The sequence below is a fragment of the Leptonotus elevatus genome, chromosome 12 (genome assembly GCF_054856555.1).
Source record: "Leptonotus elevatus isolate MCC_2025b chromosome 12, RoL_Lele_1.0, whole genome shotgun sequence".
Classification (NCBI taxonomy): Eukaryota; Metazoa; Chordata; class Actinopteri; order Syngnathiformes; family Syngnathidae; genus Leptonotus; species Leptonotus elevatus.
This window is the reverse complement of record NC_141250.1, coordinates 19159820-19182000: the sequence shown is the minus strand read 5'-3', so window position 1 is coordinate 19182000 and position 22181 is coordinate 19159820. Positions and strand designations below refer to the sequence as shown.

At 40.2% G+C, this 22181-nt stretch overlaps 3 protein-coding genes across 3 annotated transcripts; 2 read left to right on the top strand and 1 right to left on the bottom strand.

The window, feature by feature from the left end:
- The first annotated feature begins 665 nt into the window (after positions 1-665).
- On the top strand, positions 666-7085 carry wdfy2 (WD repeat and FYVE domain containing 2). Its single transcript, XM_086091320.1, has 12 exons — positions 666-1003; positions 1847-1914; positions 2913-2986; positions 3104-3158; positions 3223-3373; positions 3457-3569; positions 3951-4077; positions 4858-4963; positions 5043-5144; positions 5295-5425; positions 6056-6164; positions 6239-7085. Exons 1-12 carry the CDS (start codon positions 852-854, stop codon positions 6266-6268), a joined length of 1218 nt encoding a protein of 405 aa, XP_085947446.1. The 5' UTR covers positions 666-851; the 3' UTR covers positions 6269-7085.
- A 763-nt stretch (positions 7086-7848) lies between these two features.
- Positions 7849-11783, bottom strand: dhrs12 (dehydrogenase/reductase (SDR family) member 12). The gene is made up of 10 exons (XM_086091321.1): positions 11603-11783; positions 11016-11149; positions 10858-10940; positions 10683-10775; positions 10535-10616; positions 9537-9598; positions 8821-8925; positions 8657-8747; positions 8242-8379; positions 7849-8169 (listed from the first exon to the last, which is right to left on the bottom strand). Exons 1-10 carry the CDS (start codon positions 11656-11658, stop codon positions 8057-8059), a joined length of 957 nt encoding a protein of 318 aa, XP_085947447.1. The 5' UTR covers positions 11659-11783; the 3' UTR covers positions 7849-8056.
- Positions 11784-12063: 280 nt separating this feature from the next.
- nek5 (NIMA related kinase 5) lies at positions 12064-22172 on the top strand. Its single transcript, XM_086090875.1, has 23 exons — positions 12064-12173; positions 13283-13415; positions 13592-13688; positions 13771-13868; positions 14051-14134; positions 15236-15306; positions 15395-15481; positions 15556-15610; positions 15695-15808; positions 15932-16000; positions 16903-16954; positions 17090-17166; positions 17261-17325; positions 17399-17548; positions 18872-18950; positions 19017-19130; positions 19198-19278; positions 19355-19447; positions 19600-19680; positions 19796-20057; positions 20131-20289; positions 20366-20450; positions 20624-22172. Exons 2-23 carry the CDS (start codon positions 13287-13289, stop codon positions 20784-20786), a joined length of 2265 nt encoding a protein of 754 aa, XP_085947001.1. The 5' UTR covers positions 12064-12173; positions 13283-13286; the 3' UTR covers positions 20787-22172.
- The last annotated feature ends 9 nt before the right edge of the window (positions 22173-22181 follow it).

The window sequence follows — 22181 nt, the reverse complement described above, 5'->3', positions numbered from 1 at the left end:
AAATTAAATTGTTTACTAAAAAGTCCAAGTTCTTCTCCTGTAACTGCACTCCCACTTGGGAACGGAAATAGTCCTGCTAATGAAAGGAGGAAGTTATTTTTATTTTTATTTTTTAAGTATGTTGGCATAGTGCCTTGTGAGAGTGGATTTGCACAATGTACACAAGGAGTCTCAAGTTAACACAAATTATTAAATTTTATGATCCGTTATATAGTTTTGGGGTTGATTTTGAGATTTTATTTTATTTGTGTGTGTTTGTGTGTGCGTGTGTGCTCAAACTCCTATTCTACATTCCACTCAAATCGGTGGTGACAATGCACCTGATACTGTAGCTGGTTTGCCATTTTCCACTAGACCAAAGATTAATTAATTACGTTTTTAAAAAAAAATAATGAAAGAATGAAAAGAAAAAAAGAAAAAGTCACATTACTGATTTATCAGAAAGTGAATGTTTTGTCAGTGAAAAGTGGTAATAGTAATCGTAGTAGAATTGGTGGCGGTGGTACTACTACTAGTAGTAATTACAGTAGTAGTGGCGCAGTTTTAATATCACTAATTGTGGTGGGAGAAATAATGGTGGTTACTCGTGGTGATACTAGAACAAGTGATTGTCAAGGAGGGAATGGTTACCGGAAATTTTATTTTGATAACCGGAAGTATGTGTCGCCGACAGGCGCGTGTAGTGTCAGCTGACAATTGCCACCCCTCATCGCCACAACGGAGTGGACTGACTGACTGATTGACTGGCTGGCTGGCTGGCAAGCCGAGTGAGTGCCACTTGCACCGCTGGACCCCACCATCGCAGTCCGTGGTTCGCCCTACTACGCTTTCCCGGCGTGGTGGTTTTGCGCATGAGCCGCAGCAGCATGGCGGCCGAAATCGAGCCGCGACCGCAGGTTCGGAAGCCATGTTTGCTGAGCAAGATCGACGCCGTCCAGGACGTGGTGAGCGCGGCGGTCATCATCCCCAAGGAGGACGGCGTCATCAGCGTGTCTGAAGACAGGTGAGCACGCCTGAACGACGCGCACTACCCCGCTTTGGAGGCGCCGCTGACGCCCCACCTCCTCTCCCCCCTCTCTACTGACTCACAACCCCGTCTGGATCCTCATATTTGCCCTTTCATACTTTATGACAAATATGTCATGTGTCAAGTGTCGTCGTAGTCTGACCAGCTAGTTATCAACATGCTAGGTAGCAACATGCTAAATCGTGGTCTTTAGATTAGTAGCTCCCCATTTGTTTGTATGTATATAGATAGACGTGTGTATATTTCTCATTTTATACCTACTTTAAATAGTCTATTCTGTTACTTTGCCCGTAGATTGACATAATGCTTGGCTACCTTATTTATACTGTAGCCATGTATCTTAATAAGGAGTATTTCAGTTTGTAGCAGTGGTAAAACAAGTGGTAATAAGTGATAGTAAGTGTGGTGGTGGTAGTAGTACAGTAGTAATGGTGGTGGTAGAGGTAATTGCAGCACTAATTGTGGTAGTAGTACTGGTGGTATTATTGTCAATTTATATTAATGGTAGAAGTAGTGACAGTCCACCCCCCACATCAATTTTAATGTGCACTGTCTGTGGAAGACAGTGTGGAGCTCGCATCGGACTTTACAGCCACCAAAGAACTCACAACAGAAAGTAGTAAGTCTTCATCGGACACTATGGATAACCAGAAGAGGCGAAAAGAAGTCGCGATAGCAGCATTAGTCGAGCACTGAGTACTGGAGTAGATGGTACTTCCATCTTTGTGATTATGTTGTGTTGTTGGCCACTGTAGGTTTTCATATTCCCACACGCTTGATATAGCTTTAATCTCCCCCAAAAATTTTGCGCTCAAACAGGACAATTCGGGTTTGGATGAAGCGGGACAGCGGACAGTACTGGCCCAGCGTTTACCACGCGATGCAGTGTAAGTGTGCTTCTCCCTAATATAAAAAAGAAAAAGTGTGGACAAACTACAAAACAGTTTTATTGTCATTGGCAAACTTTGAGCTCAATCTTCCCTTTGAGCCCCTCAGAGTGTGAATGTTTTGAATGTTTGCACTCAAGTTAACATTTGACTCACTTTGTAAAGGAATCTAATAAACAAACACACACTTTACGCCTCACCAAATGTTATGAAAAAGTAACGTTTTGTTCTGCCAAAGTAGTTGGACATACAGGCACTGTTTTAAGTCACCTTCTAAAATATGACCGGTCGCAATATCCAAGTAATGTTCTTTGTTCACATAAAGCTACCGGTACTTGATACAAATATGACTCATGTAAACAATAACAGTAAGTAGAAACCTACAAAAAGCCAACAGTGGTGTTTAAATTATGTGTATTCAAATAATCGGCAACAAAAACACCACTATATTTTTAGTAGTTAATAGCTAGCTAATAGTATGTTAAATAATATTTATATTGGACACTTTCACAATCTTCACAAATCCCACGACACTTGACCGACCACGTGTCCCTTCTTTGTGGAAAAATTGCACCAAAAAGCCCCAAAACACGTATTGGACATTTGTTGCAAAATGAACCGAGACCTCCAAATTTGACCATTTTGAAGTTGTTCTACCTTGTAATCGTTGGTATTTTCTGACATTGAGGAGGAGGCGGTCTGTTAAGGACAAAATGTAACTTTTGTTTAAAAAAAAAAAAAAAAAAAGATAACAAGAACACACAAGTGTTTTTGTATGGTTGTGCGTGTTCCCAAGTTGCACACTCATTTCAGACATGTTGGAACAACATCTGAGCTGTTGTGCAATGAAAGGAAGCTCGGTGATGCCTTCAGCAATTCACACATTTACACACTAACAATAGTGTAAAAATATTCATAAAGGTTAGGGCTAGGTGAAAAAGTCAATTTCATTTATGTTTACAATCCATAATTCAACTTGTCGGTTTTTGTGCCTTCAGCGTCATGTTCCTGCATGACCTTTAACCCGGAGACCAGGCGTCTGCTGGTGGGCATGGACACCGGAAGTGTTTGCGTAAGTAGACGGGTTATAATCTGTGTTAAACTGATTCAAGCTGTTAAGTTTGAACGCTACAGAGTGTCACACAAGAGTAAGAAGAAACTAACCACTCTGATGTCTCGATATTTTCAGGAGTTCATCTTGTCTGAAGATTACAATAAGATGACTCCCACGCACACCTACCAGGGTGAGTTTAGTGTGTTTGTTATTATATTGCGCTTGCGTGTCGTTGACATGATTGCTTTTTGTAGCCCATCAGGGCAAAGTGACGGTGGTGTTATTCGTTCTGGAGATGGAGTGGCTGCTGAGCACGGGCCAGGACAAGACCTTCACCTGGCACTGCTCGGAGAGCGGACAGCAGCTGGGATCGTACCACACGTCAGCCTGGGTGTCTGGGCTGCAGTATCCTTACTGACTTACTGACAAGATGGTTTCTCGTTTGCGATGATGGTGTGTTTTTTCCCCTCTTAACTTCATTCTCTCAGATTCGACGTTGAGACTCGACACGCCTTTGTCGGCGATCAGTCAGGTCAGGTGACCATCCTGAAGCTGGAGCAGGACAGCTGCAGCCTCGTGACCACCTTCAAGGGTCACACAGGTACACGCGCACATGACGTACACACTCGGCAACCTAATCAAAGATGTTTTTGTTGGGGGAAGAAAAACAAGACCCTCTATTCTACTTCAGGACTTTTAGGTGACGGTGATACTTATTAATATTAGCGGAAAGTGCCACACACAGCAAATATTTTCTCGCCCACAAATTCCGTCTGTTAGATCTGGTAGGTCATTGCCTTGTTGTGAGTCATGAATGTGTATACTCTGAGCGTGGACTGTGACCTTTCGGATAGTGTGGGAAAGATAAGTGCCAAGTTTGCACATTTAAACAATGGCCTTGTGCTGTAGTGCCTCATGTGCTCCTGCAGGGGGCAGTGTCACACTGCGTGTGAAAAAAAAGAGTACCCTCCCTCTTCTTCAGGTAATGTGACTGCACTGTGCTGGGACCCTGCCCAGAGGATTCTGTTCTCCGGCAGCTCCGACCATTCCATCATCATGTGGGACATCGGAGGTCGCAAAGGCACAGCTATCGAACTGCAAGGGCACAAGTAAGAGTCAAAGCCTTTTTTTTTTCACCACTGTTTTGCATTTCATATATCGGCAGTAGTGATCCAGGTGTACATCGTGCATTTTTTCATTGTTTTCATTTATTGTGTTTCTTTTTCCGTCTACTATTTTTGTATTGTTTCCTTAATTACAAAACAAACTATTTTTCCATTCATGTTTATGTATTTTTGTGTAATATTTTCATATTTTTCCTTTATTTTTTATTTTTTCCTTGTAAGATTTTTGTGTTTTTGTCTAGCAAGTATGTCAGTATTTTTTCCAATACATTTCTATTTTTCCGTATTTCTTATCTCATGTTTTTTTTAATGCTTTTAATATTGTTGTGTTTCAACCTCAATTATTTTTTGTAATTCTTCCAATATTTTTTTATTTTTGTCTTGTCTTTCAGTATATTTTACCAATGTGTTTGTATTTTCATTCCTAGTCTTTATTGTTTTCTAATATTTTTTTCTTCCTAATATATTTTTGTTCCTTTTTCTAAAAAAAAATGTTGGGGTGTAATTTGGTCAGATTTTTTTGTTTTAGTTTTGTAACATCTTTGATTTTTGTCACTGTATTTTTGTAAAATATTTTTTCTAGTTCTTGAACATTTGTGTATTTTTTGTGCTTTGTAAAAACTACAATACCATAAATACATCATATATCTTGCATTTCTATTTGACGTAAAAGTAACATTTGTTGCTGTTGTCTAATACGACGTGTGTGTGTGTGTGTGTGTGTGTGTGTGTGTGTGTGTGTGTGTGCGCATCTGCGTGTGACAGCGACAAGGTGCAGGGCTTGTGTTACGCCTCGCACACTCGCCAGCTCATCTCGTGTAGCGCCGACGGCGGCATCGTCATCTGGAACATGGACGTGACGCGGCAAGAGGTCAAAGTCACTTGTATAAACAGTACGCTTCTTATAAGCTCGTTTGTGTATGGGTTTTTAATTGTTTATCGATGTGTAGACTCCAGAGTGGCTTGACAGTGACTCATGTCAAAAGTGTGAGCAGCCATTCTTCTGGAACTTCAAGCAGATGTGGGACAGCAAGAAAATCGGGCTACGACAGGTAACAAAATATGTTTCCAATTGCTGAAGAGGGAAACGCTCGATTACCCCCGGATTAAAATTTAGTGGTGGAAATAAGGCTTCAATAAAACCACCCGCCCTTTTTTTTTTTTTCCTCTCCCTCCTTTCCTATTGTCTCCCAATTGTTTAGCATCACTGCAGGAAGTGCGGCCAGGCTCTTTGCGGCAAGTGCTCGTCCAAGCGCTCCACCATCCCGCTCATGGGCTTCGAGTTCGAGGTGCGCGTGTGCGACGGCTGCCACGCCTCCATCACAGACGAGGAGTAAGTATGATGCACTGATCTGTATGTGTTGCTGGATAGCCGATAAGCTAAGACTTTTTGAAGCCGCGAGGCCGCCATATTACTACTCCCCAAGGAACTTTTCTCGGCATGCGATGCGATACATTTATAGTATCGAAATTGGAGAACATTTGAGACAGTACTTCGTAGAATCAGCATGATTTATGATGATGTTTTAAATTTGGTAAACATAAACAAGAGGACTTCAGACATTTTACAACTTGCCTTAAATACATGTATAAATTATATGCTTAATGATGTTTACAGGAGGAAACTTGTATATTTTTTATTAAAGAAATTATATCCGTAATTCAACAAAAGAGGCCTCTGCCAAATCTAATATTGTGGTCTAAGGAACTCAGCGATATAAGAAAAAGGGGGTCTTCAAAGCCAAAAATAGTGACCACTCCGCCACAAACCCACCACCCCCGGCTCTATACTAAGATCCTACGAGCTGTATAGTTCTAATTTGCAAGTTTACATACAGTACGGAGCAGTAAAATGGCCGCCCTGTGGCTTCAACGGCTTGCACGGGCATGTATTAATATACAGATCAGTGGTATGATGCCACTATGTGACGTACCCGTCCTCCATTTTGTGTTTTCGCCCTAGTCGCGCCCCCACGGCCACCTTCCACGACAGCAAGCACGCTATCGTCTACTTGCACTATGAGCCCACAACGGGATGTTTGCTGACCTCCGGCACTGACAAGGTGGTCAAGGTAGGCCAAAGGTTAAAATTGCTATTATGACGAAAAAGGTTGACAACATTTTCATGCGTGTGTCTGTTGCTCAGCTTTGGGACATGACGCCTGTGGTATCATGACGTCGCTCCCTCCAGCCAGGAAAAGCTCCGCACATCAATGGCGGGATGGCAGCCGTCGGCCTCGAGCAGGACGGGAAGGGAAGCGGAGGCCGTTTTGGATGGCGGGCCGTTCACAGGTGGGAGCGTGTAAGCTCCACGCACGAGGTGTGTACAGTTTGTGATTATTTATTATTCAAGTGTGTGTCAATGTAATAACAGCATAAAACATACACTCACGAATCATCATCAGCAGCAGCAGCTGTGATCTGATGTTAATGTTACTGTGTGATTGTGTAAAAATTATGTTAATGCACTGGAATACTGTCCAAAGATGGAGAAAATATACAACAATGTACTTTGATATTTTTGATTTGTTATTTTCTGACTAACCGGTCAGCTTGTCCCGCTTATACTAAAACATAGTAGCCTTGTGGTAAAATAAAATCATATTTGCTTACAGTGTAAAAGAATAATAACCATGGTTGATGAGCTACAAGACAAATACATTATCCGACCTGAATTTCTATAGATATTCCAGAACTTGTTCTTACTTCCGCACTTAAGTAGGGAACCAAAAAGAAGGGACAGTGTTGTGTGCTGATTGGTGGAAACAAGCTGCAATCATTACATCTGCTAAGTCTTACTATACGAGTGTAATGCTCGATTAACTTGCATTATGATTCGGGGCTTTCTTCAGAGGGTGACTTAAAACTGTTAAAAAAAATTGTATGTGAGGCCATTGATATTTTGTGTGTGAATATGCTGTGTTTAATGAACTGTGATCATGTGTGAACGATGCATTAAAGAAGCACAAAAGGGACCCTCAAGTGAAAAGTCACATTTGCAGTCAATTTCTTCATTATTATTTTTAACCTGTAAAGTGTACTGCGCCCAAATGGGTGCAATTTGGAGTTCTGAAATGTTCTATATGGCTAAAAAATTAAACATCGCACCCAATGTCGTTATATCTTGAGATTTCAGCTCAGTTAGCACCTTAAGCAGTGTTGGGCAAAGTGTCTTGCAATATTTGTTGTACTAATTTAGCTTTTTTTGGGGGGGTGATATGGGGTTTATTTATTTTATTTCTTGTATTCTATTCATCTTCATGGCTAATTTGTTAATTTACTGCATTTAAAAAAGAATTGGTGACAATTGGTTCATTCATTTAAAGAATATATATTATATATTTATATATAATATTTTACACATAGTTTTGAAAAATAGCACTCAAGTATTTTTCTTTATGAAAAAAAAAATACAGTAGTGACCATTAAATACAATGTGAAGAATATTTTTTTTTTAATTCAATGGCTGCTCCTTCTGGACTGAGAGTTTTGGCCACTTGGGGGCAGTATATTACATCCAACCAACTTATATATACATGGAGGTTCTCGGTCCTCACAAAGCTGCTTTAATAGACGTTTCAGAAGAAGCTAAATATATGCCTGGAAGTATTGTTATATTGCGCCACTTTGAGTTCATATGTGTTGCTTGCAGGGTTTATACACCGTGACACCAATACTATTCGTTAGCCCGTTATGGAAGCCTAACTCATGACTTGATTGGAAGTGAAAAAAGCTCTTGACATGAGCATGAGTCGTTTTATTACACATTGGTTAACATTTTGAGTATAAAAAAAAACATTCTGCTCCATTTACAGTAAATCAACTAAGAAGTAAACCATAACACTTAGATTGTTTATATCATACAATGCTTAAGATAGATAATTAGAAATATTTGGTTTATTATAATTAACATGAGACAATGTAAACATGAATTGAGGAGTGTATCAAATAATTTAAAAAAATATCAAGGTTTGAACTTGAGCGCCAAGTCGTGGAGTGCAGCCAGGAGCTTGTCTTGGTCCTGCGTGGTGGACCGGGACCAGGCCAGCGGGAGATGTGTGGCCACAGCACGCCGATCTGGCAGAAATGACGAGATTCAAACTAGTTTTCTCCCAGAATGCATACAAAAAAAATAATAATAATTCAGACCTTGAAAGAAGAGTCCACTGGGCTGTTTGGCGGCCGCGTCGGACACGGCCAGCCACACCACCGTGTCGGCACCCATGGCTTCTGTGCGGAGTTTGTTCTGCATCTTGGCGTGGAAGGATGGCATGGACGTCTGCACGGCTACGACAGAGTAGAAACAATATTACCAAAATCATCTGCCTTGGTAAACAACAATGGATTAAGGCTACAAATAGCGATGGAGGACTATTTCATTCTATATTTCTGACAGACATATTTCTGTCAGATTTCCGGTGTCTTTTCAGGCATGCCTTCTTAAGACTTAACATAAAATACAATCAACACGTATTTCTGAAAATCAAAATTGCCGTCCAATTTTCCCACCGTATTATTTCAATCACGTTTGTGCAATGCTTGTAAAGATGCTGAGTGTTTGTACCCGGTGTGTCGGCCCATCCCGGGTGCATGGAGGAGAAGTGGATGTCTTTGTGCTGCGCAGCCCATCTCTCGGTCAGTATCACCTGCTGCCTCTAGACAAACACATGACAACAACACAACACGTCAGCCTGTATTCGCCACTTTATTTTTTGGTGTGTTGCTGACTTTGTTCTGAGCGTAGGCCATGGTGCCGTCAAAGGCTCCCTTCTCAAACTGCAGGTCGTCCATGTTGAGCTTCTGCGTCAGCATGCCGCCCGACGACACCGTCACCTGCCAGGATAAGTGACCCTTTAGAAACACATATACAGCAGTACCTCGAGTTTTTTTTTGTTTTTTTTTTGTTTTTAGTAAGGAGCAGTTTGGCAGATAGTGAGCACTTAACATTGCCCTGAAGCCTGCTAGCTTAATGCTAAAACATAATGGAAAACACCATTGACAGGTTTATGAAACTAGCATCAATGTTGTTGTAATTATAAACCTTTAAACAGCTATTGTTTGAATGAAAGTGGTAGCAACACATACAAACACAACATACAACAACACTCACAGCCATATATTCTTTATACTCTGTGAAAAACGACTAATATTGGAGCTTTGTTGCTATCGTTTTCCGTTGTTTCATGTAGTTCTATATGTATTTATTATACTGCCCCCTGGTGGCCCATGCACGCACACCATAAGGAGCAACATAAATGCCTGCCTGTTGAATTATGATGCACAAACAGTTTAATTCTTATTTAATAATTTTATTGCTGTGTGTTTGTACAACGTACGGTTCTTTAGAATGGTATTTAACTTATTTAAAAAAAAAAAAACATGGCCAAAAAAAAGTTTTTGGTCTGGTGGAAGAAATTAATAATACAGTATGATAGTCCACTCACCACTCTGGGATCCTTAGCCTTGTTCAAAGCAGGTATAAGCGCAGTGGTAAGTATGTATGTGCCTGTAATCAAGGAAAACATGTATTTACATTTTCTGGTTTGCAAATATACTAACTACAAATATTGAACGTATGCTATGAGAGTCACCCAGTTATCTCTAAATGTTGTCTACAAAAATAGCTGAACGTTTTTACTGCCATGTCATTTTTCAACATTAGAACTTCACTTTCCTTTTGTCAGTTACAGTACAGTACCAATGCTTGTCATTTATGAAATATTGGAAATTACATATTAAAGAGAAGCTGCTTTATGTCTTCTTTTTTTTTTTTTTTAACAAAGTATATTTAATTTTACTCTTACCAGCTTGGATCAACTATTGTATTTAACTAAACATAATAATTACATCATCTTTTTTTTTAACTTTCACTTATTTAACTGATCTAAGCCTTATAATTAGTTAAAAATTAATATATTGTCAAAAATGTTACGGTTAAAAATAAAAATAAATGCATATTATTTGCAACTACACAAACTTTTTTTCTTTCATTTTATGTTTTCTTTTTCATTTTCGCCAAAACAAGCAAAAATTTGTAAAAACTTTTTTTTTAGCCGATTACAGTTTTGTTAAATAGCATTTTTGAGGACATAGCTTAAAGTTATTAAATTAATTTAGGCCATTATTAAATATTTTAAGAAAATTACTTTTAAATAATTAAATGTATCAACCAATTAGAAATTTCTTTAAAATGTACAGCTTACTTAAATGTAAAAAAAAAAAAAAGATTTTACTGAAACCAGTTTTGTGACTACAAATGAAGATTATTTTATTTGACTCAAGTTTTTAAACAGTTTTAAATGTAATTTTAAAAAAAGTCACTGTGCATCGATACCCGCGTTTCATTGGACAGCTACAACAGCACTTCCTATAATACGTCCAATCAGATTGCTTTTGTCATCACTCAATTCCGTGTAAATTGTCATTTTGTGGTTTTGCTCACCGAGGGTGTTTGTAGCAAAATTCTTCTCTACCCCTTCCTCAGTCAGCTCACGCTCGTTGACCATACAGCCTGCGTTGTTGATCTGGTGACAGTCATTACACAATTAGTTACAGTCTAAATGCATACACATACACTCACACACTCTTACCAACACATGTAGATCATTACTCTGTGAAAAACTCAGCGCAAACTCCCACACTTGTCTGGCACTGGACATGTCCACGATGTGGATGTGAACATTCTGCAATAAACAGCAAAAATTCTGGTGTCGGGGCTGAATTTTCAAAGAATTTCAAAGCCACTACTGAGCCAGAATGCGTTACCTGGTTCTTACTCAGCTCCACAATTTCCTGCTTGGCAGCTTCTGCTCGCCCCTTGTTACGACACACCATGTGCACGGTTCCCCCTGCAAATGCACATTATCACACACAGGTACGCAAAGGCCACACAAATTCATGGCACAGAGGTTGTCGTTGCTCACCTCTGCTGGCAACCTCCTGCGCGGTGGCTTTGCCTAGACCGCTGTTGGCCCCTGTAATCAGGAAGGAGCGACCGTTCAAGTTCACATCCAGGTCAGATGCTACAAAAGTCTTGGCAGCCGCCTCGTAGCCGCCCCTGGTGAAAGTTCACCAACAAACAAACAAAAAGACAAACGACATTTTTTAGCATAAAGCCTGTTTCTTTGCATTTTTGTATTTTATAAACTGAAAATAAAACGACAATTTTTTTCTTCTGATGAAAAATAGAAACTCCAAACAACTGCACAAAAAGCTTTTTATGCTTCATATGAAAAAAAACAACGACAATTTAAAACATTTTAAAAGTCATAGATGTTAAAGATGGATAGCCTGTGTACTGTAGAATTAAAGCTACCTCCAATCAGGCAAACATGTAATCAATTCATGCTTTACACGAAGCGAGACGCAAATGAAAACGTGCAAACTATGTATTTTAGAGTTTATGGCCACTTTAAATAATCATTACCATATTTATAGAGTGAGCTAAGGTCCGCGAACACCACACAAATGCTCACTTATCTCGCTACGAGTTGTGTTTATTTCAACTTACTTGGTGTATTCTTGTAGTCCTTTCATAAGCCACACGGCGTTCCTGTACATCGACATGCTTACTTTACAAAGTGGCAACCTTAAACTCGCTTTCTCAGAAGAAATACATTCAATATTTACGTTTCGTAACACCTGACGAGAGTCTTATGTAGGCGTGGGAGGGGAACCGGAAGTATGCTTTTATATTCGCAGTCGCTCACAGCGCCCCTCTGAGGACTAAAGCGGTACACTATCAATTAAATGTACAAGTTACTGCAAATTAAGTAGAACACGTTTTTAACGTTTCATTTATTCTTGCTCATATAGCACATGTTTATGTTTCGTAAGATTGTAGAAATGTGGCCAGTTTACATGGTTTGGACCTGCAACTTAAAAATAAAATGGACACAATTCATGCATGTGAACATTTCTTTCGTTATCTGGGGAGGAACAGAAAATCAACTACAACTCCCAGAATGCCGAGCATTACGCCACATCCTGTTACAACCGCATATTTTCCCTTGACGCGTTCGAAGTTTCACCTGCCAATTAAACAACTCATGACCGCTGCGATACATTGTTTGAAAAGAAAGGTAAAGCTATTATTTGAATAAACCTGGTAGCGTGAAAACGACGTGTCTTATTAGGGACGGGGGAACTTGCTAACTTGCTAAATTAGCTTTAAAGCTAGCCTGGTGCGTATCTGTCGCCATGGCAACGCACTTATTTTCTTCCCCTGGCCGGGTCGTACTTCTGCGTTGTCAATAAATAAAATGTCGATATATTGTGTTTTATTTAACAAATATTCCCACTATCAATGGCAATGGTGTTATAATATTATATACTTCAAATGTAACCCCCAATGTGTCCCTCCTAACTATCGTATTACTGTATTCGGTAACTGAAAGTATATTTTCTGGAACATGACTACAAAAGAGCTTATTACACGATATATAAAGTACGAATAAGAGATGAGGTAGCCCGAGACGGACTTGTCACAGAGGTGGGTAGAGTAGTAAAAAAATTGTGCACAACACAAGTAAGAGTAGTATATAACTACAGTAAAAGTAGTTCTCCAAATAATTACTTGAGTAAGTGTAACTAAGCACTGAGTAACTATTGAGTAACTTCTGCTTTCTACAGATCGATATATACTGTATTTAAATCAGCATGTCAAGTGGACAAAACTGTAAAGAGCAAGACAGCATCTTGTATAAGTCTTAAGGTACGAGAGGAGTTATTGCAGACTGAAATGCCGACATTCGTAGGCAGACACAAATGACAGCCAATGACATAGCTGTTCTATTTCCTAGTCTGTAAGTTAAATATAGATTTCTGCCACGCTGCACTTGAATGAGTCATTTTGAAACCTTTGCTTCTAAGATTGATTGGTGAAAGGCAGTCACTTGACACTGACAACCCCCAAGCGGAAGTCTCTGACAAACCAAATTGCGCAAGCAATGACAAATAGACAAAAATAAAAGTAGCAAGCGGATAGATAATAGAATAAAAATAGCGTTCCTTAAAAATATTACAGTAAATGTAGAAAGTAAAACTATTCTGTCATTTACATTCTATCCAAAATGTCCCTTGAGCAAATGTATCCGAGTACACGTATCGCTCTTTGACATGATAGGAAATGTATACTTTCTGAGACTTGACTAACTGTAGTAATAATGTTGTTTTTGTTTTGGCCCTCAAGTGTGATGGACGACTATGAGGTGGTGCGTCCGATCGGAGAGGGTGCGTTTGGGAAGGCCTTTCTCGTCCGAGCCAAGGCCACCCATGACGGTGATAATGCGCCGTGTGTAGTCAAAATGATCAACCTCGCAAAGGTTATTGATAGATTTTTCTAAAGCAATCTTTTCTCCATCTGTAGTTTTTGTAATATTTGTATTTTTCCAAAAATATATATATATATTTTTTTAAATAGGACTTGTCACATGCTGTGACAATAATGAATATATGGCAATAATAATAAATATAGTTATTATGATATATGTGTGTTCAGATGTCAAGCAGGGAGAAGGAAGCTGCCAGGAAGGAGGTAGCACTCTTGTCCAACATGGAACATCCCAACATTGTCACCTTCATCCGCTCCTTCCAAGGTGTGTGCGCGGGACTGCGGGTGGGTGCGCGCGCACGTCAGTGTGTGCGCGTGTTCCAATATGTGTGTCTGTGTGCATATAGACATGGGCAGCCTGTGCATCGTTATGGAGTACTGCGATGGAGGCGATCTGATGATGAAGATCAACATGCAAAGAGGAGTCTTCTTCACTGAGCAGCAGGTAATGCGTGGAAGATGAGGTACACAGAGTCTTACAACAACAAGGTCCATCAAAATGTGATTTGAAACATCGTCTGTAGTAAAGTTTTTTTTAATGGCATATTGAATGTACTTTACATTGTTACATTGTTGTACTTCAGTTTATTTTATTATTTGATATCATTGTTGTTTATTATCCGTCAGATCCTGGCTTGGTTTGTTCAGATCTGCCTGGGCCTCAAACACATCCACGACAAAAAGATCCTGCACAGAGATATTAAAAGTCAGGTACAGTCACGTAAACGGGAAAATAGGACACAATATCTTGTTCACCCTCCATGGCTCATTCAAATACAGACTCAAATTCAATTCTTCCAAAGCTAAAACTTTATTTTTTCAAATGGTCACACTGGAAAAACATTAACAAATGTAAAATTAGGAATAAAAGAAAACCCTCACTTCAATTAAAAAAATAGTTTTTTTTGTTGAGAAAAAATATTTCTTGGCAAAAATTTTGAAGATTTTTTTTTTTTTGAAACAAATAAAAAAAAAGCGAATTTCTCTTTACTTCTTCAAGCAAAAAAAATTTGAAGAAATTTTGAGAAATAAAAGTGTTTTCTTAAAAGCATACTTTTATTTTTAAGGATAAAACAATTTATTTGCAAAAAATATATTTTAGAAAAAAGAAAAATGGCAAAAGATCACATTTTAAGAAAACTATATATTTTTTGAGAATTTCTTTTTACTTTCTTTTTTTAATAGTTATATATATTTTTGGGTCAAAATGTGTTTTTAAGAACAAAAATGACATATCTTTTGAAAACGTGCATTTTTTAGATAAAGACAATTTTTAAGATTTTTAAAAATGTTTTTGATAGAAAAAGTACATTTGTGAAAAAAAATCCTAATTTAAAAAAATATATATGTTGTCGGAAAAACTTTTTTTTTTTGCACAAAAGTGATTTTCTTTTTTAGGAAAGTATTTTTTTCAACTATTATTCCTCATAGAATTACGACTCCATTTTCATAGTCAACTAATTTTCACTCTAGCATCTCCTAAATGCAGGTTTCCCCAATTCTGATCCTCGAGGTCCGGAGTCCTGCAGGTTTGAGATGTTTCCGCCTACCAACACACCTGATACTAAAGATCAGGATCGCTATAAGGCATGCTGATGAGCTTATTATATGAATCAGGTGTGCTAGTGGGCGGAAACATCTAAAACCTGCAGGACTCCGGACCTCGAGGTGCCAGAATTTGTGAACCCTGTAGAATGTTGGGTTATTTCATAACACATCCCACTTGACTTTTGACGTGAAATGTCAACTCATTTGACCTCTTTGCGCTGCGATGTGATCTTTGTGTGTCACAGTTTTGTGTTTGTGTTATAGAACATTTTCCTGAGTGAGCGAGGTGTCAAAGTCAAGCTGGGCGACTTTGGCATCGCGAGGATGTTGTCTCAGTACGTCAGTATCACACACACATACACACGGGACCAAACATCAGATAACAGATAACGTGCGTGCGTGCGTGCGTGTGTGTGTGTGTAGCACTTTGGAGCTGGCCAGGACCTGTGTGGGGACCCCCCTCTACCTCTCTCCGGAGATCTGCGAGAGTCGACCATACAACAACAAAACGTATGTACAGTACACAAAACTCGCATAACAACGTATTAAAGATGATGTGGTGCATTTATGTACCGTGTATGCAGTGACATCTGGTCTCTAGGCTGCGTCCTCTATGAACTCTGCACTCTGAGACATCCAGTAAGCGTCAACACACACACACACAAATCTATCCAACTCTTGTGTTAAAGAAATATAACGTGTGTGTGTGTGTGTTATGTCCAGTTCGAGGGCCACAGCCTGAGTCAGCTGGTCAGTAAGATCTGCAGGGGGCGCTTTATCCCTGTGCCTGCTCGCTACTCCTACGATCTTCGCCTGCTCGTCGAGCAACTCTTCAAGGTCACAGATGGATTGTGTGCGCGTGTGTGTGTGTGTGTGTGTGTGTCAATTCACAGTGTGCTCACCACACGTCTGAGTGATTCAAGCGTGATAGTCCTTCACGTTTGCTTTCATTGTTTTCAGGTGAACCCTCGCGAACGTCCCTCCGTCAGCTCCCTCCTGCAGCGTCCTTTCCTGAACAAACACGCTCAGGTGCAACTTCTCCTTTGACTACTTTTATTTTTAACATTTACTAACTTTGACTTTTATACGACAGTGTATTAAGGCCGCGCATAAATATATATTTTTTAGAGAGGAGGGGTAATAATCTGAGAAAAAATATATACAAATTTGCAAGAAAAAACGTGAATATTTGCGACATTATAAAGTGGCAAATTTGCGAGAAAAAAACTCAACAAATTTACGAAAAATAACAAAAATATTTGCGACATTCTAAAGTGGCAAATTTGCAAGAAAAAAAACCTCACAAATTTACGAGAAAAAAACGAAAATATTTGCGACATTATAACGTGGCAAATTTGCGAGAAAAAAACTCAACAAATTTACGAAAAATAACAAAAGTATTTGCGACATTCTAAAGTGTCAAATTTGCAAGAAAAAAACCTCACAAATGTACGAGAAAAAACTAAAATATTTGCGACATTATAACGTGGCAAATTTGTGAGGAAAAAAACCTCACATAGCCTATATTAAAATGAATTATACTTTTTGGTCGGGTTTTCAAATAAGTAAATATGAATTGCTTTAGCAGAGATGAATCATATCATATTAAGCATTCACACTTTGAAGAGGCACGGCCTATGACATCTTATTAGGGCTATTGTGTCATTATCACGCAAATTTGCCACTTAAAAACGTCGCAAATATTCAAGTTTTTTCTCGTAATTTTTTCTCTCGGGATATTACCCTCCTCTCAAAAAAATAAAATATGCATGGCCCTACTATGTCGTCGTACTTTTTACATTTACTAACAATTTAACTTTGTTTTTGTTTTTACATTTTAACATTTACTAACTCACACTGATTTACATGCAAACTTTGCGCTATATAAAGTTTTCTATGTGAATGTGAGCGTGTGTTAATGTTGTGTGCAGGAGAATAGTTCCAATAACAACACACCGATCGCTGTTTGTAAAGCAACACCAGGTAACACAACACACGTACACAACCGATAATACAATAAACAAAACGCCGCAATTGTAACCAGCATGCTAATAAGCAAATATGACACACATCAGACAAGTGTAACACACACGCACTTGTTGTTGTGATGTTCCGTAGACAAGAAATGCAAAGCGGCTGTGAGGAAACTTCCTGTCAAGCCAGAATGGAGAGTTTGTGGCCCTGCTTACTACGAAGTATGACGGAAAATCTGGATGCATATTAATCATGTTAAATCCAAAATCCTTCTAAAGAGTGACTGTGTGCTTGTTTTTTGTGATGTCTGCACAGCCCCACCGGGCAGGACATCTTCCTCAGCCTGCCGCAGGAGATGCCATGAGGGATCAACACCAAAAGTCGGTTCAAAAAACACAATCACTTCTTCTTTTTTTTTAACCACTTTGACTTCTGCTTGTTTTGCTGGTCTAGGATTGGACAGTACCAGGAATACTTTGTCCAGCTGGACGCCTTCCACAAGGCGGATGTCTGTCCTCCAGCGCCGCCACCTCTTCATCCTCCTCTTCCTCCCTGTGAACCATGTGAAGACGACATCGCTCCTCCGGTTGAACCTTACCAGTTGTGAGTGGCCAACGATAAGCTGCATCTCGCATATGCATGCGATGCATTTGTCACACGTGTTACATGTAAACAGCGTGCGAACGCAATGCATATGTAATACGAGTGCAACACACATTGTAACACACGCTATATGTCAAATGCAACATGTGCAATGCTTGTGACACACATTGATACAAGACATGTAACGTGCATGTAAACGCATTTTGCAACATGAGTAATGCACGAGTCGCATGACATTCAACGCATGTGACACACAAGTCTAGCTAACACACATACACACATAATGGACAAATGTAACACATCGAACGTGTTATTTGTAACATTTAACACACGTAAGAACAAAAGTGACACATAATATTTAACATATGTGAAATATTTCATGTTTCACATGCTAGAAAATGGCAACACAAATGTGTAACATGTAACACACAGTCTAAAATCAGTTGGGTCAAAAAAAAAACAGCTTGTGTCAAATGTTTGTGTTTGGGTCAGTTGGGTCATTTTGGTCATTTTTGACCCAACAGTTTTGAGTGCACGTTAAATGTAACACGTTACACATGATAAACAAATGTAACACATGCTAGACAACTGACAAAGGTAAGATACCAATACAACATATGAAACAGTAATGTGAAACCAATGTAACGCACATTAGACAAATGTTACATGACTGATGTAACACGTGTAACATGTACGCTAAACGTATGTAACATGTGTAACATGTTACTCTTAACACATGTACTGTCATGTAACATAATACGCAAATTTAACATATCTTAGATATGTGTAACACACCTTGGGCAAATGTACATGTAACATGTTGGACAAGTGTAACATGTAACACATGCTAGGCAATTGGCAGATTTAAGAGACCAATGCAACATATGAAACAGTAATTTGAAACCAATGTAACACGCATTAAACAAATGTGACATGACCAATGCAACACATGTAACATGCCAAACCCATGTAACACATAACACATGTAACCTACTGTTATATAACACGTTACAGCTCTTCGATATGTGTAACCCACCCTGGACAAATGTACATGTGACATGTTGGACAAATGTAACACGTAACACATGCTAGACAACTGACAGATTTAAGAGACCAATGCAACAAATGTAAAAGTAACTCACATTAGACAAATGTGATATGACCGATGTAACACATGTAACATCCTGTTACGTAACATTTCCCCCCAAATTTAACATCTCTCAGACATGTGTCCACCTTTTGACAAATGTACGTGTAACATGTTGGACAAGTGTAACGTTATACGAACGTAGCACACATGTAGCATACTATTATGTGTTTCAGGGTGGCAGCAGCTCGGGAAGAGTACCTTCAGAGGAGACAGGAGGCCAACCAGTACAAGTTGCGGGCGGAGAAACAGCTGGTGAGCAACATTGCTCATCCCGGACTAGTTCATGGGGGTATTTAAATGACATTTCCACCTCGTCAGGGTCTGCGTCCCAGCACGGCGGAGGGCTGCAGGCCGGCCGCCGCGTGGGATGACCCCATGCAGCCACGTGAACCCCAGCACGCACCTCCAAGCAGAAAGCAGGACGACCAGCAGGTACACGTTGCTGCTCGCGCGGCCTTATCAATTCGTCGGCCGAGCAACAAATTAAATATGTTGTCAGGAGTACTGGAGGCAGCTGGAGCTTATTAGACAACAATATCATCAGGAGATGAAACAGATGAGGTTGAGGGCTGAGGCGGAGGTACACAACGCACACGTGCCTGGAGACAGATGCTATTTGTTTGTATTGATGTATCGTATGGGCATTTGTTTAGCAGCTTCCACACAAACACGACACATTTGTGCTGGATAAAGAAGCACATCCTGCAACTGCACACAACAAAGAACGACACCAAGTTCCACCCGTGCAGGTAAAAAGTTGATTTACTCAAATGGCATTCATTAAAGGCGAAAACAATTTAAAATATGTTTTTTGTGAAGAACAAAATGTCGGAAAAGTGACGAGGAGTGTTCCCTCTAAATGAACCCAATCCTCAATGCCAGCCTTGCGTGTCTTATGCAGGACGTGGGCGCGGCTTTAAGGAAGATCAGGGAGGAGAACCGAAAACTGAGGAGAGAAATAAAGGAGAAACATAAGAACCAGGTGACTTGAAAGACACCATAACAGAAACCATACTAGACCTTTTTTTTGGTAAGTCCTCCAGATCCAAAATCCTCCGCTTATAAACCATCCCGCAATCTTCTCTGGCATCTTCTAGAAGGGAATCATGTTTGAAATCCGCCTCGATGGCGTGAAAGACTCCTCGGAGGAGGAGGAAGAGGAAGAGGTGACACCGGAGGAGGGCGAACTGGAAGTGAACTATCAGAACCAGATGGTCGACTTGCGGGAGGGCGAGCAGGCAAATGTCGAGGATTGGGCCAAGCCGAGGAGGGAATGGAGCCAGGGACCGCCTGAGACACTGATAGAGGCTCTGTTCCGCATGGACGTTGACTCCAATACCGCGCTGGAAGTTCAGCCTGGTACTTTTTTTTTTTTAAGAAAGTGAAGAGGAACAATTTGGCTACGTCTGAAGTTCTTTGTTGGTCCGCTCAGGTGAGGAGGAGGAGGAGGAGGAGGAGGAGGAGGAGGAGGAGGAGGAGGAGGAGGAGGAAGTAGGTCGTCGGCAGTGGGTCTCCGGACCCCCCAAGTCCTTACTGGACGCCATGGCCCAGGCCAACATCACGTCCTCCACTGTGGACTCGCCAAGCGCAGGTCAGAATCAGCCTGACATAAAAACAGCAAGCAGGTTTGTTAGCACCAACTTTGAAGTGTCGTTATGCTTATTCAGCACCCGAGGAGAAGGACCAGAACCAAGACTCGGACGTTGAGATGGACCAGGAGCGCCTGGAGCCCGGCTCGGACGATGACGACACGTAAGTTGACACAAAGTGATAATAATGAAACCAAAACTCTGACTATGTCTAGAAACCCTAACTTAAAACCCTAACCCCCATTTGAAACAAAAGTAACTAAATCCTGACATTTCTGGTCCGCCACATTTAGCGAACGGGTCTTCAGTTTACTCGGATGTGTTCCCATATTTCAGGAACTTTGAGGAGTCGGACGACGAGCTGCGAGAGGCTCTGCCCGACTCCATGAGGAACTTGTTCGTCGCCGAGGATGCAGACGACGATGTCAACGGGGAGGCGGGAAATTCCGAAGGGACTGTGGCGCTGGAAGGCGGCGACCCGGGAGAATCCCCAACATGAGATCCCCACAGACTCATTGAGTATTTAAAGTCTTTTAATCCAACAGCAAGCAATATTGCATTCCAATAAGCCGAAAAAACATCCGAGGTGGTCTCCTCACTGCCATTAAAATATTTACACGCAGAGCTCAAAGGTGTGTTGTTTGCGGAGACGTCTTCTGCTGTTTGTGTCCTGAAAGTTAGCGGATGTCAATGAAAATTTATTTTGGAAGCCTTAACTCTGGATTAAAACCCTAATTCGGGGTGTCAGGCGATGAAGATTTTTAATTGTAATTAATCACATGACTTCAATAGTTAACTCACTAATCGATTAATCGCAAATTTTATATTTGTTCAATAATATGTAAAAAATAAAAATTCTAATAAAGTTTTCAAATTTTTATTAACTTATATAAAAGTGGAAAACTCATAGAAAAGTCTGCATCTTTTAGTCATTGATACAGTAATTTCATAATAATTCATAAAATTAAGTTAAAATCAAAAAGATGTATGTACTGTGAAGAAACGAGTGTGATATTGATTTATGTTGAGGTCTGCCACTAGATGGCATAATTGCATTTGTAAGACATTGGTGACAGCTCAGTGCATTTTTCTTTTCATAAAAATTCTGCACATTTTAAAAATTGTAAAATACAACTCGACCCCAGTCTCCATAAATATATGCATTATTATGAAATTTATTACGTGGACGTGTCTGCTGCATTATGACTGGAATTCCCCCAATACAGTTTTTCCAAGTAAGGGGCGGCCATTAATTAAGCGTTAATTTTTTTTGTGGCATTAAAGCAACTTTAAATTAATTTTGACACCCCTAAATTTGAACCCTGGCTTGAAACCCTAATTTGACCCTTGGAAGGTAAGCTCAATAGCATTTACACAATTTAAACATGCAATTGTTCATTTACATCTTGTCAGACATTTGATTCAGATCTGATTTTGATCCAGAGTTGATCAGTCCCATTTGGATTGTGGGTCGGCAGCTAACCTATCTATTTGAAGAGCACCTTGGCGAAAACCAGGAACCCCACCAGCGCCACGCCGAAACTCGTGCTGTGGACCGCACCGCTCATCCACGTATCCCTGCGGAGATCCGGGAAAGCCATCCTTTCCCGGCGTCTTTCTTCCTGCAGCAGAACCCTGATCTTGTTGAGGAACTCCTCCAGATCCTCCAGGACCATCTGGATCCTGGTCACAAAGTCTCTGACGGCAGGCTCGGCGTGGTCCCCGTCCACCCAGGTAGGATCCTGGTCCGGGTTCCTGACTTGGTTCTGCTTGCGGAGATTCCCGTAGAGCCGCTTCCAGTACGAAGCCTTTTGGGAAACGTCTCGCACGTCGGCGTCCATCTTGTCCTGCACGTGGGCCAGCTCCATCTCCGTCTTCTCCAGCTTCCTGGTCA

Bases quoted from the DNA above. Each gene is read 5' to 3' on its own strand.
- wdfy2 (XM_086091320.1), top strand. From the start codon at position 852: ATGAGCCGCAGCAGCATGGCGGCCGAAATCGAGCCGCGACCGCAGGTT. The intron at 2,987-3,103 runs GTAAGTAGACGG...CGATATTTTCAG, and splicing joins TGGACACCGGAAGTGTTTGC to GAGTTCATCTTGTCTGAAGA. The intron at 3,159-3,222 runs GTGAGTTTAGTG...TGCTTTTTGTAG, and splicing joins TCCCACGCACACCTACCAGG to CCCATCAGGGCAAAGTGACG.
- dhrs12 (XM_086091321.1), bottom strand. From the start codon at position 11,658: ATGTCGATGTACAGGAACGCCGTGTGGCTTATGAAAGGACTACAAGAA. The intron at 10,941-11,015 runs GTGAGCAACGAC...GTGCATTTGCAG, and splicing joins GCAGGAGGTTGCCAGCAGAG to GGGGAACCGTGCACATGGTG. The intron at 8,926-9,536 runs GTGAGTGGACTA...TTATCCTGGCAG, and splicing joins AGGCTAAGGATCCCAGAGTG to GTGACGGTGTCGTCGGGCGG.
- nek5 (XM_086090875.1), top strand. From the start codon at position 13,287: ATGGACGACTATGAGGTGGTGCGTCCGATCGGAGAGGGTGCGTTTGGG. The intron at 13,689-13,770 runs GTGTGTGCGCGG...GTGTGCATATAG, and splicing joins CTTCATCCGCTCCTTCCAAG to ACATGGGCAGCCTGTGCATC. The intron at 19,131-19,197 runs GTACACGTTGCT...ATATGTTGTCAG, and splicing joins GAAAGCAGGACGACCAGCAG to GAGTACTGGAGGCAGCTGGA.